The sequence below is a fragment of the Vigna unguiculata genome, chromosome 4, assembly GCF_037176805.1.
Source record: "Vigna unguiculata cultivar grain cowpea cultivar isolate G323 ecotype 2 chromosome 4, ASM3717680v1, whole genome shotgun sequence".
Taxonomy (NCBI): domain Eukaryota; kingdom Viridiplantae; phylum Streptophyta; class Magnoliopsida; order Fabales; family Fabaceae; genus Vigna; species Vigna unguiculata.
Window position 1 is genome coordinate 20,456,999 of NC_140795.1, and position 16,439 is coordinate 20,473,437.

Below are 16,439 nucleotides of genomic sequence, written 5' to 3' on the forward strand. Positions count from 1 at the left end.
TCATTGATGTAGATCCAACTTTGTTGCATAGTTAGCATTTGTTTATTCATGCCATGATATATACTGATACCTCACCTTATAATTTGTGCAGAAGCTGTAGTTGAGGCATTTGTTAGACTTCATGAGAAAGGTTTGATTTATCAAGGTATATAATGAAGTTACAACATAGTATATTTCATTTACACTTCTGTTTTGGTGTTAGTTTGATTTAGCTTACTTTTAAGAAATAATTGTCCGTGTTGGTGTGAGTTTTATTAGAATATAATCAGCTGTTACAAATTTCTAGATAATCAACCGTTACATAATCTCAGAAATTAGTATGATTGATTCCTAATTATTAGGTGTCTTTATTGTAATTGGTTCTATTCAATAGTATAAATACATATTGTGTGGTCTGCATTAGACACACAATACATTCAAAATATATACTCAAGCAACCGAAGTATCAATTGCAGCGTGCTCAAAACAGAATGATAATCAAGCTAATTAAAAGAACGATTAAGTCCAAATGACTCCACTGGTAGAGACGATTTGAGCACAAACTGCAAAGTAGACATCTAGCTTTGACGAAATATATGGAGATGTTTCAGTGACAAAGAAGGTTACTACACTCCACATGACAATGGCCAGCGTATATCATCTTGGCTGGCAGCAGACAAAGGGCAGTAGTCAGCTAACAACAACTATGGAGAATAATATTAAATGGAGGTTCACAACCACATAACTTCAATTAGGATGAATCAGTCCAAGAAGATTGCCATCAACGACATATGGTGGCCAGCAGTGGCAAACAACAATAGATTATGACAGAGAAGATTATCATCAACGACAAATGGCAGCCAACAGTGGAGGACAGCGATAAACTGCGGTCAGACAAGATTACCATCAACAATGGATGGTGGCCTACAATGGCTGACAGCGAAAACTGCGGCAGACTAGATTGTCATTTCTGAACGGCGTGGACAATGCCAAATAGACTAAATTCCAGTAGCCAGGCTCGAGACAAATAAGCTATTCCTTGTAGGCTTGACAAATTTCCCAAATCACTGGGAGTAGACCAGAAGCAGACTCCCCCTCACGCTGTGAGCAACCTTCAACCCCATAATTTTGGTTGTGAAATTCCTTGGTTGGCTCAGAACTTATCCAGATAGTTGGTAGCAAGATAAGCCAAATCCCAAGTGCATGATAATTGTGTTATTAAGGAAATAAGTTCTCTTCTGATAGAGATGTCAATATCTCTAGCTTTGTGAACATGAGAATGATTCGTGATAGGGTTGTTCACTTGGAGAGTATACGTGCAAAGATGCACATAACATGTTGAGCTCGTTTGAAACCCTTGGCAAAGACAGAATACCTCATGCCTTCATATATTTGCAGAGGAGATTAAACTGCATTTCACATGATGAAGGTACTCCACATGTGCTAGTGAGCTTTGTACAAGAAGACACATGGTTGTGAAAATATTTTTGAGGGCTTGATAAAAAATGGAGAGGCAAAACGAAGGAGTTGCGAGGAAGAAGATGATGGCTCAGGCATTGAAGCTGTTACCAGTGACAAACCTGGTTGCCATCAACAGTGACAATAGACTCAAATTTGTAGTGACATTAGGATAAGGAGAAAACAAGGAGATCCACCAAACGACTTCGAACAAAATGAGACTTCACACAACACCTTAGACTGGAGGCAATAGCGTGTTACGAGCAGAGAAAAAGATATATTGCAGAAACGCAATAAACAAGAAATCATAGGGTTCCAAGAGAGAGGAAAAACTTAGGACACCCACCAAATGACTTCGAAACTAGGAACCAAGGGAATAAATGGACTCAGCTTACTCCGGCGAGTCGTACGATGATGACATGAAGAAGATCAGACCACTGGAAGACGGCGCGTGAGACTTACGCGCTCAACAACGGCGAGAAGAACTGGCACGCGTGCCTTGATCCCGGTAGGGTTGGACGTCGCTTGAGGAGGTGACCCTGATCTGGTGGTCGTCAGACGGTCGCCGGACATAACTGCGATGATAATCGCGGGCGGACGGCGACGGTGGAAGGCGGCAGACAGAGGTGCACTAGTAGAGAACAGTGGTTCACATTGTTGAATAGATAAAAAAAAGAGAGTGGGTAGCTTTAGATAGTGATGAACTGAGTTGGACGGCGCTGGCAGGTGGCGGCGGCAAACAATGGACAACAATGAAAATGCGGTGGACAAAACTGAGATTAGGAGAGCAAGATCCACATTGAGATACTTCATACATGAGTCTTTGAAAGACTTGACTCCGGCAGTCGTCGGCAGCCACTGGCCGTCGGCGAGCAACACAAATAGGACCGAGAGAAAATTAAACCACTTGCTCTGATACCATGTGAAAATAAAAGAATAATACACAATTGGGGGGTCTTTAAAAGATCTCTCTCATAACTTTCTATTTATAATGATAAAATATGATACAATGGAAGATGAAAGATCAAAAGACTACTCTAAATACCTAGGTACAACTCATGGGGTGCACTAGACTCATAAGTGTAGCTGGAAGTAGTTCCCAACATACCATGTGAAAATAAAAGGATAATACACAATTGGAGGGTCTTTAAAAGATCCCTCTAATAACCTTCTATTTATAATGATAAAAACTGTTACAATGGAAGATGAAAGATCAAATGACTACCCTAAATACCTAGGTACAACTCATGGGGTGCACTAGACTCATAAATATAGTTGGAAGTAGTTCCCAATGCATCACTCCCTATTTTAGACTTAATAATTACTCTAACATACATAAATTTGATAATTATTCCAACAGGAAGCAATAGCCTACAAGTTTCAATTACCTGTCACAACTAAGATACATCTAGTTTTCCGTGTATCTTACTAAAGACGGTTGATAGAACACTTGAGGAGGGCCTGATACAACAGACTTGAAACCGAGACTTTGAAACATATGAGTAGTGGACAATAGTACCACTCTCCTTGTCTTCTATTTATAATGAAGCAAGTACATATGAAAAGACTACTCTAAGATACTAGGCATGATTAGATGCAGCAGTAGATATGGCAGTAGTGGGTTTCCCACACTTAACACCCTATACATAGGGTTAATGATACAATAGGTAATAATTCTAACTCTCCCCCTCAAGCTGGCATACAAATTGTATGAACCAAGCTTGGAACAAAAGAACTCAATCCGAGGTCCCCTTAACGACTTGGTCAACACATCTGCAAGTTGGTCATTTGACCCAACGAACTCGGTACAAATTTCCTTGGTCATCAATTTTTTTCGAACAAACTGGCAGTCAATTTCTATGTGTTTAGTTCTCTCATGAAACACTGGATTTGATGCAATGTGGAGAGCAGCCTGGTTGTCACAGTACATCTTCATGGTCTGAATTTCACAGAAGTTAAGCTCTCGAAGAAATTGCTTTACCCATATGAGTTCACACGTGAGAGACGCCATTGCCCGATATTCAGCTTCAGCGGTGGATCGAGCCACTACATTTTGCTTCTTACTTTTCCAAGAGATAACATTTCCTCCAAGGAGGACACAATATCCCGTAGTAGAGCGTCTGTCAATAGGAGAGCCTGCCCAATCAGCATCACAGTACCCAGAGATTTGAACATTTCCTTTATCTTCATATAGCAAACCTTGTCCTGGAGCCTTCTTGAGGTACCTTAAAATACGGATGATGGCATTCCAATGTCCAAGACATGGAGTCTGCATAAACTGGCTAACAATTCCAACTGCGAAAGATAGATCAGGCCTCGTAATAGTGAGATAAATTAACTTTCCAACGAGCCTCCTATATCTCTCTGGATCGGAGAATAATTCGCCTTCTTCTGTTGTTAACTTCTGATTTGGGTCCATAGGACTCTCTACTGTCTGCAGTCAATCATACCTGTTTTTTGTAATATATCAAGAGCATATTTCCTTTGAGAGATTACAACTCCATCTTTTGACTGAGCTACTTCAATGCCCAAGAAGTATTTGAGGCTTCTGAGATCCTTGGTTTGAAAATGTTTACACAAGTGCTCCTTCAGTTGAGATATTCCAGTAGTATCATTTCCTGTAATAACAATATCATCAACATATACTATTAGGTAGACACATTTCCCAGGAGAGGTATGTTTGTAAAAGACTGAGTGATCTGCCTCACCGCGTCTTAACCCAAATTTTTGAACAATGGAGCTGAATTTTCCAAATCAAGCTCGTGGTGATTGTTTGAGGCCATATAAAGATCGATGCAATTTGCATACCATACTAGACTCCCCCTGAGCAACAAACCCAGGAGGTTGCTCCATGTAAACTTCCTCCTCAAGATCACCATGAAGGAAGGCATTTCTGATATCCAATTGATGAAGCGGCCAGTGACGAATTGCTGCTTTCAAGAGCCTGCATCTCTGCAATCATGGCTTGTCGCCATCCAGGATGATCAAGTGCTTCATTCACATTTTTGGGAATAACAACAGAAGACACTGAGGATAAAAGTGAACAATAGGAAGGCGATAATCGATGATAGCTAAGAAAATTATAAATGGGATGTGGATTTCGAGAGGAACGAGTACCTTTTCTGAGAGCAATGGGCCAACCTGAATGACCTTCACCAGGAGTCGTGGGATCAAGAGACGAGGGAGAAGAATCTGAAGTAGGGGATTCACCATGTTCTTGAACAACTGGACTAGTCGTCGGCATCTTGTGTTGGAGCGAATCAATAGGTGTAGATGATGGCTCAGGAGGACTTTGGTCGAGACTTGGAGTGACAGGGACATTGGAAATATTGTAGTCAACCACGGGAATAAAGAAAAACAGAGAGGATCTCGAAAAACAGTGAAACAGTGACGATTTTCGAATTCGAAAGTGACGATTTCCACAAGGGGTGCTACTGGACTTCACCGGAACAGAGGTTTGAGGGTCAAAACGGGTAGAGGAAGCTTTGGCGACGGCGACAGAGGTGGCGCGACGACGAACCGGCGACTGGAAGGCGGCGCGTGAGCGGCACGCGCCTGACTGGAGCGAATAGAGATGACACGCGTGGAGGCAAGTGGCGACGTTGCTACCTGCGACACCGGCGGGGTTGGCTGTCGCACGGAGAGGCGGTCCAGATCCGGTGGTTTCCGGACGGAACTGCTTCAGTGGACAGCGGCGGACGGCGGCGGACGACGGCGGACAGCGACGGAGGACTGCAGACAGTGGCGGACAGTGTTGAAATGTTGTTTGACAGTGTTGGGTAGTTCAGAAACGAGGTTAAACGAACATGGACAGCCGTGGTGACTAAGGACGATCAACCGCGAACAACGGTGACGCACCAGATGAGACAGAAACCAGAGCGGGATCGACCCGCTGTGATTCCAACTTGAAACTGATACTTTGAAATATATGAGTAGTGGACAACAATACCACTCTCCTTCTCTTCTATTTATAATGAAGCAAGTACATATGAAAAGACTACTCTAAGATACTAGGCATGATTAGATGCAACAGTAGATATGGGAGTAGTGGGTTTCCCACACTCAACACCCTATACATAGGGTTAATGATACAATAGGTAATAATTCTAACAAGGAGAAAGGTAGTGAAGAAGACCATGTTAGTGTAAGGCCCATTGTTTGCAAGTGAAGAAAGAAATCAGGCCCAGAGAATATTAATTAGTTATGGGGTAATGACGTGGCAAGGGATCTTGAATTAGTGGGAATTCAAGTATTTGAGAGGGGAGGAAAGAGAAGGGAGTACATGGGGAGTTTGTTATGCAATAGGGTAAGGAGAGTTGTCTCTCTAGAGGAATCATAGACTCTGGAAAAGATAATATACCGTGTTAAGCTCTGGTTGCTCTTTTCACAGATTCAATAATACAATTTCCATATACTATCTTATGTTTTTCTATTCTGTTTTGTATTGATTTTCCTATCATATATCTATCAAAGGCTGTAGGGAATTATAATATGCAGGCGGGAATACCACTAGAGTTGGCTTGTGATGATGGAGTAAACCTAGAACCAGAGGGTATACTAGTAAAAAGAGTGATTAAAGATGGTGCCGACATTCTTAGTCAAGGGCTTATACAATGGAAGGGCCAAGGTATGGAAAATGCTACATGGGAAGAGGAATTTTACATCAAAAGTCAGTTCCCTCACTTGAAAAAGCAGGTATTGATAGAGCAAGGGATGTGGGCCTAGATATTGGCCATAGGCCCAGGGTTTGGAGGGTGTACTAGAGGAGAACAAAGGGGGTGAAGAGGATTGCTGAGGTAGGAAAATATGTAACAAAATCAGTTAAGGAGTGAGAAGGATAGGGGGAATATAGTGAAGTAGGAGAATAGTTAGAGGGGAGAGGAAATCGGGAAGGAATGTTGTATTCTTTGAAAGGAGCTTGCTTTGTGGTAGTAGGATTTGTTAACCCTACCGTATTTTCTGATACTTTTCTGAATAATAATACTGGAATCTAGACTTGTTTCATCTATATTGCTATTCTCTTAATTCAATTTTTAACCCTAACAATCTTCAACATAAACCATCGTCTCTGATACCACTTTAGTAAGTGGGTTTTTTGTCTAACCGAACCTCACAAAACCTGCTTGTAAGGTGAGATTTGCACCCATCTTATATATATTATGATTTGGTTATAGTTTTGGTTGATTTGAAATTTCCAACATATTTTCTTACATGAAGGAATGAACATTCGAGCGTGATATTAGATATTTGTGGTTGTCCAACATGAGCACAATAATCTCGCCCGAGTTGGTCTCCAAGACAAACCATTGTCTCTAATACCACCTTAGTAAGTGAGTTTCTATCTATCTCAACTTCACAAAACCTGTTTATAAGGTGAGGTTTGCATCCAACATATATATTATGATTTGGTTATATTTTAGTTGATGTAGAATCTCCAACATATGCTCTTACGTTAATGAATGAACTTTTCGAGCGTGTGATTAGATATTTGTGGGTGGTTCAACATGAGTGCGATAATAGGTGACACAATAGCCCCAACGAACTTGCTTGAGTAGGCTCTAAATGGCTCCCAACCTTAATTATGGAACAAAATAAAGAATTATTTTATTCATAACAATTGCCCCAATTACATTCTCATGATCTGTATTTATTATAATCAAAAACCTTGGAGAAATGAAATAAAAATATGCTGAGATGAATAGGAAGATTCTGAAGATATGTTTTCCTAACTATTATGGAGATATGATACTATTATTTATCCTAATAATCTGCTATGCACAAGAGGGATTTCATAGGCATAACGTATAATGCTCCACTGGATATGATAAAGAGGGTGCTGTAAATTATGCTAAAAGTGCAATATTCTTTGCATCCACTCCCTCAATGTTGAACTTCCTGTGTCTGCTTCAGGTTCATATATGGTAAACTGGTCACCTACTCTACAAACTGCTGTATCTGACTTGGTAAGTAACTTTTCATTTAGATTGTATTGTACTATTGTTTGTTTACTACTTAATTGGTTTTTGAATGTTCTGATTGAACCTTTGCTTTTATGGTTAGGAAGTTGAATATTCAGAAGAGTCTGGATATCTGTATTATATCAAGTATCGTGTTGCTGGAAGGTACATTGTGGATATATATATATATATATATATATATATATAAGAAAGTTCATGTTTTCATAAGGTTTTTATTCAAATGAATAGAGTTGGCAATAGCATGCTACTGTAGCCACTTGACACCTATGCACTGCTAGAGTGTCAGACAGTTCACTATCGCTGCTGTACAATTTTTATTGTTTCCCAAATCCTGAGAAGTGCTTCAAATATTAACATTAAAGGGACATTTTTGGAGGTAACTTTAAGTAAAAAATGGGTTGGAGCTTGTGGAAAATGCCTTCAAAGTTCTTCACTATTGTTGAGAATAAAGAAAATAGAGTTTGAGATTAATCTCCCTTGTGTATAAACTACACATAGGGTAATCTATTTATAATAGAGGTACAATTAAAAAGAGTAACTGAAAATAAATAGAGTAAATAGAAGATATTGTTTGATATTGTGATTAACAATATCTAACAATATCTTAATAATATCAAACAATATCTAAACAATATCTAACACTCTCCCTCAAGCTGGAGCATACAAATCGTATGTGCCAAGCTTGTTACAAATATAATCAATTCTATGTCCCCGTAAAAACTTAGTAAAAATATCTGCTAATTGATCACTTGAATTAACAAACTCAGTCTTGATGTCTCCAGACATGATCTTTTTCCGAATGAAATGACAATCAATCTCAATGTGTTTGGTCCTCTCATGAAAGACAGGATTAGAGCTAATATGAAGAGCATCCTAATTGTCACACACAAGTGTCATTTGAGTAACATCTCCAAATTGTAACTCTCTAAGAAATTGCTTGAGCCAAACTCTGTATTATGGTTTTGCACTGGATCTTGCTACAACACTCTGTTTTTTACTTTTCCACGAGATCAAGTTACCACCAATGGAGACACAATACTCAGATGTAGATCATCTATCAGAAAGAGATCCTGGCCAATCAGCATCTGAATAGCAACCAACTCTTATATGGTTATTAGAACCATATAACAAGCCTTTTCCAAAGGATCTTTTAATATACTTCAAGATACGAATGATTGCATTCTAATGATCTTCACATGGGGAATTAAGAAATTGGCTTACCACACTGATTGCAAAGGAAATGTCAAGACGAGTAATGGTAAGATAATTCAATTTTCCAACCAATCTTCTATACTGCTCAGGATCAGATATAGGCTCCCCCTGATATGGTAGAAGTTTAGTATTGGGATCCATGGGTGTATCAACAGACTTTGAACTCATCAACCCGGTTTCTTCCAAAATATCCATGACAAACTTTCTCTGAGATATAACAATACCATCATTGGACTGTGTCACCTCAATACCTAAGAAATATCTGAGTTTGCCAAGATCTTTGGTCTGAAAATGGTGACAGAGATGATGTTTCAACTGAGAGATGCCATGGTTGTTACTTCCTGTAAGAACGATGTCATCAACATATACTATCAAGTAAACACATCTAGTACTCGAGTGTTGATAAAAGACAGAATGATCTACTTCACACCGAGTCATACCAAATTGCTGAACAACATTGCTAAACTTTCCAAACCAAGCTCTAAGAGATTGTTTTAGGCCATATAGGGATTTGCAAAGACGACATACCATCCCGGAAGACTTCCCCTGCGCAACAAACCAAGGAGGTTGCTTGATATAGATTTTTTTTTGCAAATCACCATTGAGGAAAGCATTTTTAACATCCAATTGATAAAGACGACATTGTTGAAGAGCAGCCATGGTGATAAATAAACGAACATAAGCCATATTATCCACGGGGAAAAGGTATCTCCATAATCCAACCCAAAAATTTGAGGCGAGCTTTGAGGCGAGCTTTGGCCATAAGACGAGCTTTGAGGCGATCAATAATACCATTAGGTCCAACTTTGATAGCAAACACCCACCTGCAACCAACAACAGATTTCCCAAACGGTAACGGGACCGGTTCCTAAATTCCACTATTATGAAGAGCACTTAGTTCATATGTCATGGCCTGACGCCAACCAGGATATGCTAAAGCGTTACAGACAGTTTTAGAATGGTCACAGGAGAAAGAGAAGAAAGACATGTATAAAAAAGTAATGACAATCGATGATAACTCAAAGCAATATAATGGGGAGAGGGATTACGGGTAGACCGCATACCTTTTCAGAGAACAATGAGAAGGTCAGACTCAGGTGTCAGAGCCGGAGGAGACAAAGTAGTTGGCACTTGAGTGGAGTCACATGGTGGTGGGAGTGATCGATTTTGGCGACTATAAACCTGAAGAGGTGGTGGAGGAGAAGCTACTGTGGAGTAGGAACCGAGGTTGAAGAAGACACAGTAAGAGGGTCACAAACAATAGGAACAATAAAGGTACTAGGAGAGTTGTCAGGATTGGATGGAGGTAGAGGTGAAGATTGACTCTTAAAATAAAAGGAGAACTCATCAAAGGTGACATTTGCAGATACAAAATAATGGTTAAGAAAAGGAGAAAAACATTTGTATCCTTTTTGTGATCTTGTAAACCTTAAGAAAATACACTTATGTGATCTAGGAGAAAGCTTGTCAAGACCAGGACTAAAATTATGAACAAAACATGTAGACCCGAAAACTCTTAATGGTAAGGGATGAAGAGATTCATGAGGGAATAGAATGAAATGAGGTATGTTATTCTTTAAAACCAAAGAAGGCATACGATTAATGAGATAACAGGCAGTAAGAATGACATCATCCCAGAAACGTTCAGGAACCTCTCCATGAATTAAAAGAGTGTGAGTGGTTTCAATAAGATGTCTATTTTTACGTTCAGCTACACCATTTTGTTGAGGGGTATAAACACAATAAGTTTGATGCAGAATACCATGAGAAGCCATAAATTGTTTAAAAGAATGAGAAAGTAATTCATGGCCATTATCACTGCGCAAAACTCTAATAGAAACACCGAACTGAGTTTTAGTTTTATTTAAAAAAGATTGAAAGATATGGAATAATTCTGCACGATGTTTCATTAAAAATATCCAAGTACATATGGAATAATCATCAATGAAAGTAACAAAGTATTTAAAACCTAAAGTAGACTTAACGTGGCTAGGATCCCAAATGTCAGAGTGAACCAAGGCAAAAGGGGACGAAGCATCACGTGTTATACTACGAGGAAAGGAAATACGACTATACTTGCCTAATTGACACGACTCACAGTCCAAACGAGACAACTTGGACAAGCAGGGACATGCTGCTGTAACTTGGCAAGGCTTGGATGACCTAACTGAGCATGAATAAGAGAGGGAGACTCCATAACTGCACCAACGTGTGTAGAGGGACGGAGATGATAAAGACCATGAGACTCATATCCTGTGCCAATCACCTGTTTCGAACTCCGATTTTGTAAACACACAAAATTGTTGGTAAAAGAAACAACACAATCAAGAGAACGAGTTAGACGACTAATGGACAACAGGTTGAAAGGAGACCCAGGGAGATAAAGAACATTATCAATGGTTAAAGAAAGGAAAAGTTTAACAGTGCCAACACCATGAAATGAGACTCTAGAACCATCAGCTAGTGTAACAGAAGGTAAAAGATTAGTAACGGATAAAGAAGAGAACAAATATTTGTTACTGAAACTGACACTCCGGCGACGGCGGCTCCAACGGTGGTTGCGGCGGCGGCAGAGGCGGAGGCAACGGCACCGGCAACGAAAAAAAAAAATACCTCAAGCTCTCTTACCATGTTAAGAATAAAGAAAATAGATGTTGAGAATAAAGAAAATAGGGTTTGAGATTAATCTCCCTTGTGTATAAACCATACATAGGGTAATCTATTTATAATAGAGAGAGGTACAATTAAAAAGAGTAACTGAAAATAAATAGAATAAATAGAAGATATTGTTTGATATTATGATTAACAATATCTAACAATATCTTAATAATATCAAACAATATCTAAACAATATCTAACAACTATCATGTTTTACTTGTTTCCTCTCTTGCCCTGTGACCCTTTAGTAACATTTTGGCCAGTCGATAGTTTTTTTTTACTTCTTTGGTTTTAGTTCTTGTTCTTATTTTTTCTCTTGCAATCTTGTTCTCATTGCTCTCTTATTTTGATAAATCTATATTTTCTGTGGTTCTCATTGCGTTGGGTGATAGTGAATTGCACTTTGTGAATGGTGAATTATTCTCAGTTCTTAATTCATTTGTTCAATTGGGCTTGGCGATAGTGAATTGCACTTCATGAATGGTGAATTATTCTCAGTTCTTAACTCATTTGTTCAATTGGGCTTTACGATAGTGATTTGCACTTTATGAATGGTGAATTGTTCTTAGTTTTATTTGTTCAAATTCAATTTCTGAAGTATATGCTATTGTGGCTTCTACTTTGCTGTCCTTTCCAACAATTGTTGAGGAACTTATTTGAATTACCTTCACTTGAATAAATGAGATGAAAAAAATAGTGTATATTTTTCTTACACCATTACGTTTTTACTAATGTATTTATAAAATACAAAGAAGAGGAAAGGTATTTTCCTAAAACCCTAACCGTAAAGTTGAGTTCACATACATGAAAAATAATAAAAGAAAACATTACATTTCAACATCTTCCTCAAGCTAGAGCATTTAGATCATATGCACCAAGCTTGGTATATATAAACTGAATCCTAGGCGCTTTTTATAGATTTAGTTAGAATGTCTGCAAGTTGTTCATTAGAGTTGACAAACTCAGTAATAAGATCCTTGGACAAAAACTTCTCTTTAACAAAATGACAATCAATTTCTACGTGTATTGTTCTCTCATGAAACATCGAATTGGAGACAATATGAAGAGAGCTATTTGATTGTCACAATACAACTCCATCCGCTCATTTTCACAAAAATTTCAACTCTTGAAGGAGTTGTTTAATCCACACAAGTTCACATGTAGCTAGGGCCATAGATCGATATTCAGTTTCTGCACTAGTTCATGAAATAACACTTTGTTTCTTTCTTTTCCAAGATACAAGGTTCCCTTCAAGCAATACACAATATCTTGTAATAGAACATCTGTCAATTGGACAACTAGCTCAATCTACATCATATTACCCTACGACTTGAGTACTTTCCTTGTTCTCACATCAATCCCTATCCTAGGTTTCTCTTACATATATGAGAATGTGAATCACATTATTCTAGTGATCCCACTGGAGAAGAAGGTTCAGGTCCTATTATAGTAAGATAAATGAGTTTTTTAACCAACCTTTTGTATCTGTCTGGGTCTGAGAAAAGTTCACCTTGGTCTCTCATTAATTTCTGATTTGAGTCCATAGGACTATCAGTGGGTGATAGATAATGACTCCAACGAATGCCCAAAGATAACGGAATAGCATGAAATATTTTTTTATGTGTTGTGAAAACGAAAAGATGAGTGAACAAAATACACAGAGTTACGCAATCCAATTGTTCACCTTGCTCACGAATGGCTCCCCCTCCAGCTAAAAAGGTCTGACACTCTCAAACTTCACCTCCCCACCCCCTCTCTCCTACCGGAGATCTCTCTTCATCTCTCCTGACTGCCAACACCTCCTCTGGTTGTAGTTGTAACTCTAATTCTTCATTCAATAAGCAGGTAATGGTTGGACTTCCATTGCAACCGAAATAATAGGTTTCAGCAAAGATACATAAAAAGTTGGATGTACTTTGCTACCTTGGGGTATTTTCAATCTATATGCCACCTCCCCAATTTTTTCTGTAATTTCATAAGGTCCATAAAATCTAGGGCGGTTGAATCTTCAGGTACACTACATCTCTCACCTTATAACTCACTTCCCTCTTATGCTTGTCGGCTTGTTGTTTGATGCGCTTTTGGCTTGAGCCAACTGGTCCTTCAATAATATGCTTAAAATCTCATTCCTATCTCTATCATCTAAGCAACTTCTTCTATAGGAGTGGTTGAGCTATCTCCTCTAATCAAAGGAGGAGAATCCCTTCCACAAAGCGTGGAAATAAGATAGAGATGAAGACGCCACAATCTAGCAAATTGATGAGTCAATGAAGATTCACCACAAAAATATCATTTTTTGATAAGAATCAGTGTTCTGCGACAAGAACCAAAGAGAATCCTCTCTCAATGAATTCAAAATTCAAATATGAACTCTCAAAAGCTTTAGGCTATAGTTACCATATTGAATATAGTAAAACTAGGTATTAGATTAATCTCTCGTGTCTAAAATACACATAGTGTAATACCTTTATAATGAAGAATGATACAAGTATATATGGCAACCAAATATAAATATGGTAAATAGAAGATATTTTTACAAACAATATCAACAAAATCTACCAATATCAAAGAATATCAATGTTTCCATAAAATGCAATATATCTAACACAAGTCATTGTTTTATTTCTTCATTTTACTTGAAAATTTCAGATTATTGGCACACAGAAATGTACCTTAACTATTACATATGTCTGCTTGTGTGTGAGATGTTATTGATCATTAGACGAGAACATATGAATTAGAAATATTTAATCTTCAATGCCTATTTCAGTGATGATAGAAAGCTGGTGTCATCATCTTTCTGTTTTCTTTTAATTTCATACTCCGTGGATGCACCTTTTTTGATTTTCAATTACTGTTAGCATTGATGGTTTAGAAATTACTTTTTTTGTAGGAGTGACTTCTTGACTGTGGCTACAACAAGACCAGAGACTTTATTTGGTGATGTGGCACTAGCAGTTCATCCAGAGGTAGGATAGATAGATTTCTTGTTCTCGTAGGGTTGAGTTGAGCAGTAAATTATGCTGTGTTAATTGGGGGAACAAAGTTGAACATTCATATTTCCTTTCCCTCTATAAGAAATAGAATTTTAAATTGGAATTACTTTTAACTATCTTAGTTTGATAATTGTTCTGTAGAATGGATGCTTGAGAGAGTAAGCTCCCGGCAGATTTTTGTTGGATTTTAGGGGCTTCGTTCGAGAGAGGTGGGGGGATTGAATTGAACTATTACCAGATTTCGACATAGAATAATAAATTAAATGATTATTGAATTGATTGATACACCAATACATATCAACACTGAATGCATTTTATGTGATGCATGAACTTCATGCAGCTATAATTCTAATTGGATACATTAAATTCTAATCCCATTTAATGAATGAATTAATTGAAATCATGGAATTTAATTTTTACTATATTGAAAAAGAAGTATATTCAATGCCCTAACTTATAATCTAAAATCTTGTAGTTTGCACTAACTGCAGGACGATCGATATTCCAAGTATATTGGTATGATGGCAATTGTACCTCAGACATTTGGTCGTCATGTTCCTATCATTGCTAACAAGGTATAAAAGTTGCAATTTGTTCAACAAAGTAATTTTAAATTATTCTTTTAATGCTTGATTATTGTTTGTTCTAATACAACTAGTACAATCGCAAATTGATAATACGCAATGTTCTAAATAGATACTTCTTAATTCTAACTTGTATTTCTTTCAATAATATTTCCTTGTTACAAATTTAAAATTTTTAATACATTTTCTGAATATGCCTTCTTTTGCACAAATGATTTTGCAACCAACAATATTTCAGGGACTATACTAATGTGAATCCTTGTCATTATTAATCTATATTGACTCGTATTATGTGTCCCAGCACGTGGATAAAGATTTTGGAACTGGAGTGTTGAAAATTAGTCCAGGACATGACCATGATGACTATTTGCTAGCTCGCAAGCTTGGTCTTCCGATACTTAATGTGATGAATAAGGATGGAACACTAAATGATGTTACTGGGTTGTACAGGTATTCCTAGAACTATTTTGCTAAAGTTCTTGTTTATCATAAGTTGTTTTGACTAACATTAATTTAATATTTATAATACCAGTGGACTTGATCGTTTTGATGGTCGAAAAAAACTATGGGCAGAGCTTGAGGAGACAGGATTAGCTGTGAAAAAGGAACCCCACACATTACGAGTTCCGAGATCTCAGCGAGGTGGAGAAGTAAGAAAGCATGCTCTTAGTTGATAACTTGCATTATATTCTCTCTTTGATTTGTGTTGAGAAGAAAGAAAATAGGGTTGGAGATTAATCTCCCTTGTATATAAACCACACATATAATAGAAAAGAGTAACTGAAAATAAATAGAGTAAATAGAAGATATTGTTTGATATTGTGATTAACAATATCTAACAATATCTTAATAATATCAAACAATATCTAAACAATATCTAACAATTTGTCTATTGTTAAAGTTTTCTAATTGTGAACTTTTTTAATTGTTGAATTAGGTGATAGAGCCACTTGTTAGTAAGCAGTGGTTTGTGAGTATGGAGCCTCTTGCTGAGAAAGCACTTCAAGCAGTTGAAAAAAGAGAATTGACTATAATTCCTGAAAGATTTGAGAAGGTTCGCTCATTCATTGTTTTGGATGTTAAACTATAGAAAAGAGGGATACATTGGGCTGAAACTATGTGTCTTTTAGACAGAACGGGTGCTTTATTATATTGAGAAAACAATATATTAAATAGAGGAGATTTGATATCCTCTAATAATAAGGATAAGGTATGAGAATAAATAAAAATCTTCCTGTTGTAAATAGCGAATTATCAGGATAAAAAATATTCTCAATATCTCCATAGTAATTAGGAAACAATATCTTCATAATCTTGCTATTTATTTCAGCATATTTCTTTTCTTTAAAGGTTTTGGTTAGTGCAATAGAGATGATAAGAATGTAATTGGTGTGATTGATATCAATAAAATAATTGTTTAGTTTTTAGGTTGGTGTCATAGTATCTTTGTGAGTTTTGTTGAACCTATTGTACACCCGCTATCGAGCTATTGTCGCATCACCCATGAATATTTAGTCTCATGAAATGTTCATGCTTCAGTATGAAGGGTCGTTTTGGAGATCCCAGTCAACTAA

General features: G+C 37.5%; 1 protein-coding gene across 2 annotated transcripts in view; it reads left to right on the plus strand.

Annotated features, from left to right (window-relative positions):
- The window catches only part of EMB2247 (protein EMBRYO DEFECTIVE 2247), a 53,240-nt gene that overhangs the window by 10,839 nt on the left and 25,962 nt on the right, over nt 1–16,439 (plus strand). For both annotated transcript variants that reach the window (XM_085672505.1, XM_028067540.2), the window contains exons 7-14: nt 92–145; nt 7,348–7,400; nt 7,498–7,559; nt 14,179–14,254; nt 14,773–14,856; nt 15,167–15,315; nt 15,398–15,515; nt 15,803–15,919. In XM_085672505.1, coding sequence (XP_085528631.1) covers nt 92–145; nt 7,348–7,400; nt 7,498–7,559; nt 14,179–14,254; nt 14,773–14,856; nt 15,167–15,315; nt 15,398–15,515; nt 15,803–15,919 — 713 coding nt within the window. The remainder of the gene's footprint in view (nt 1–91; nt 146–7,347; nt 7,401–7,497; nt 7,560–14,178; nt 14,255–14,772; nt 14,857–15,166; nt 15,316–15,397; nt 15,516–15,802; nt 15,920–16,439) is intronic.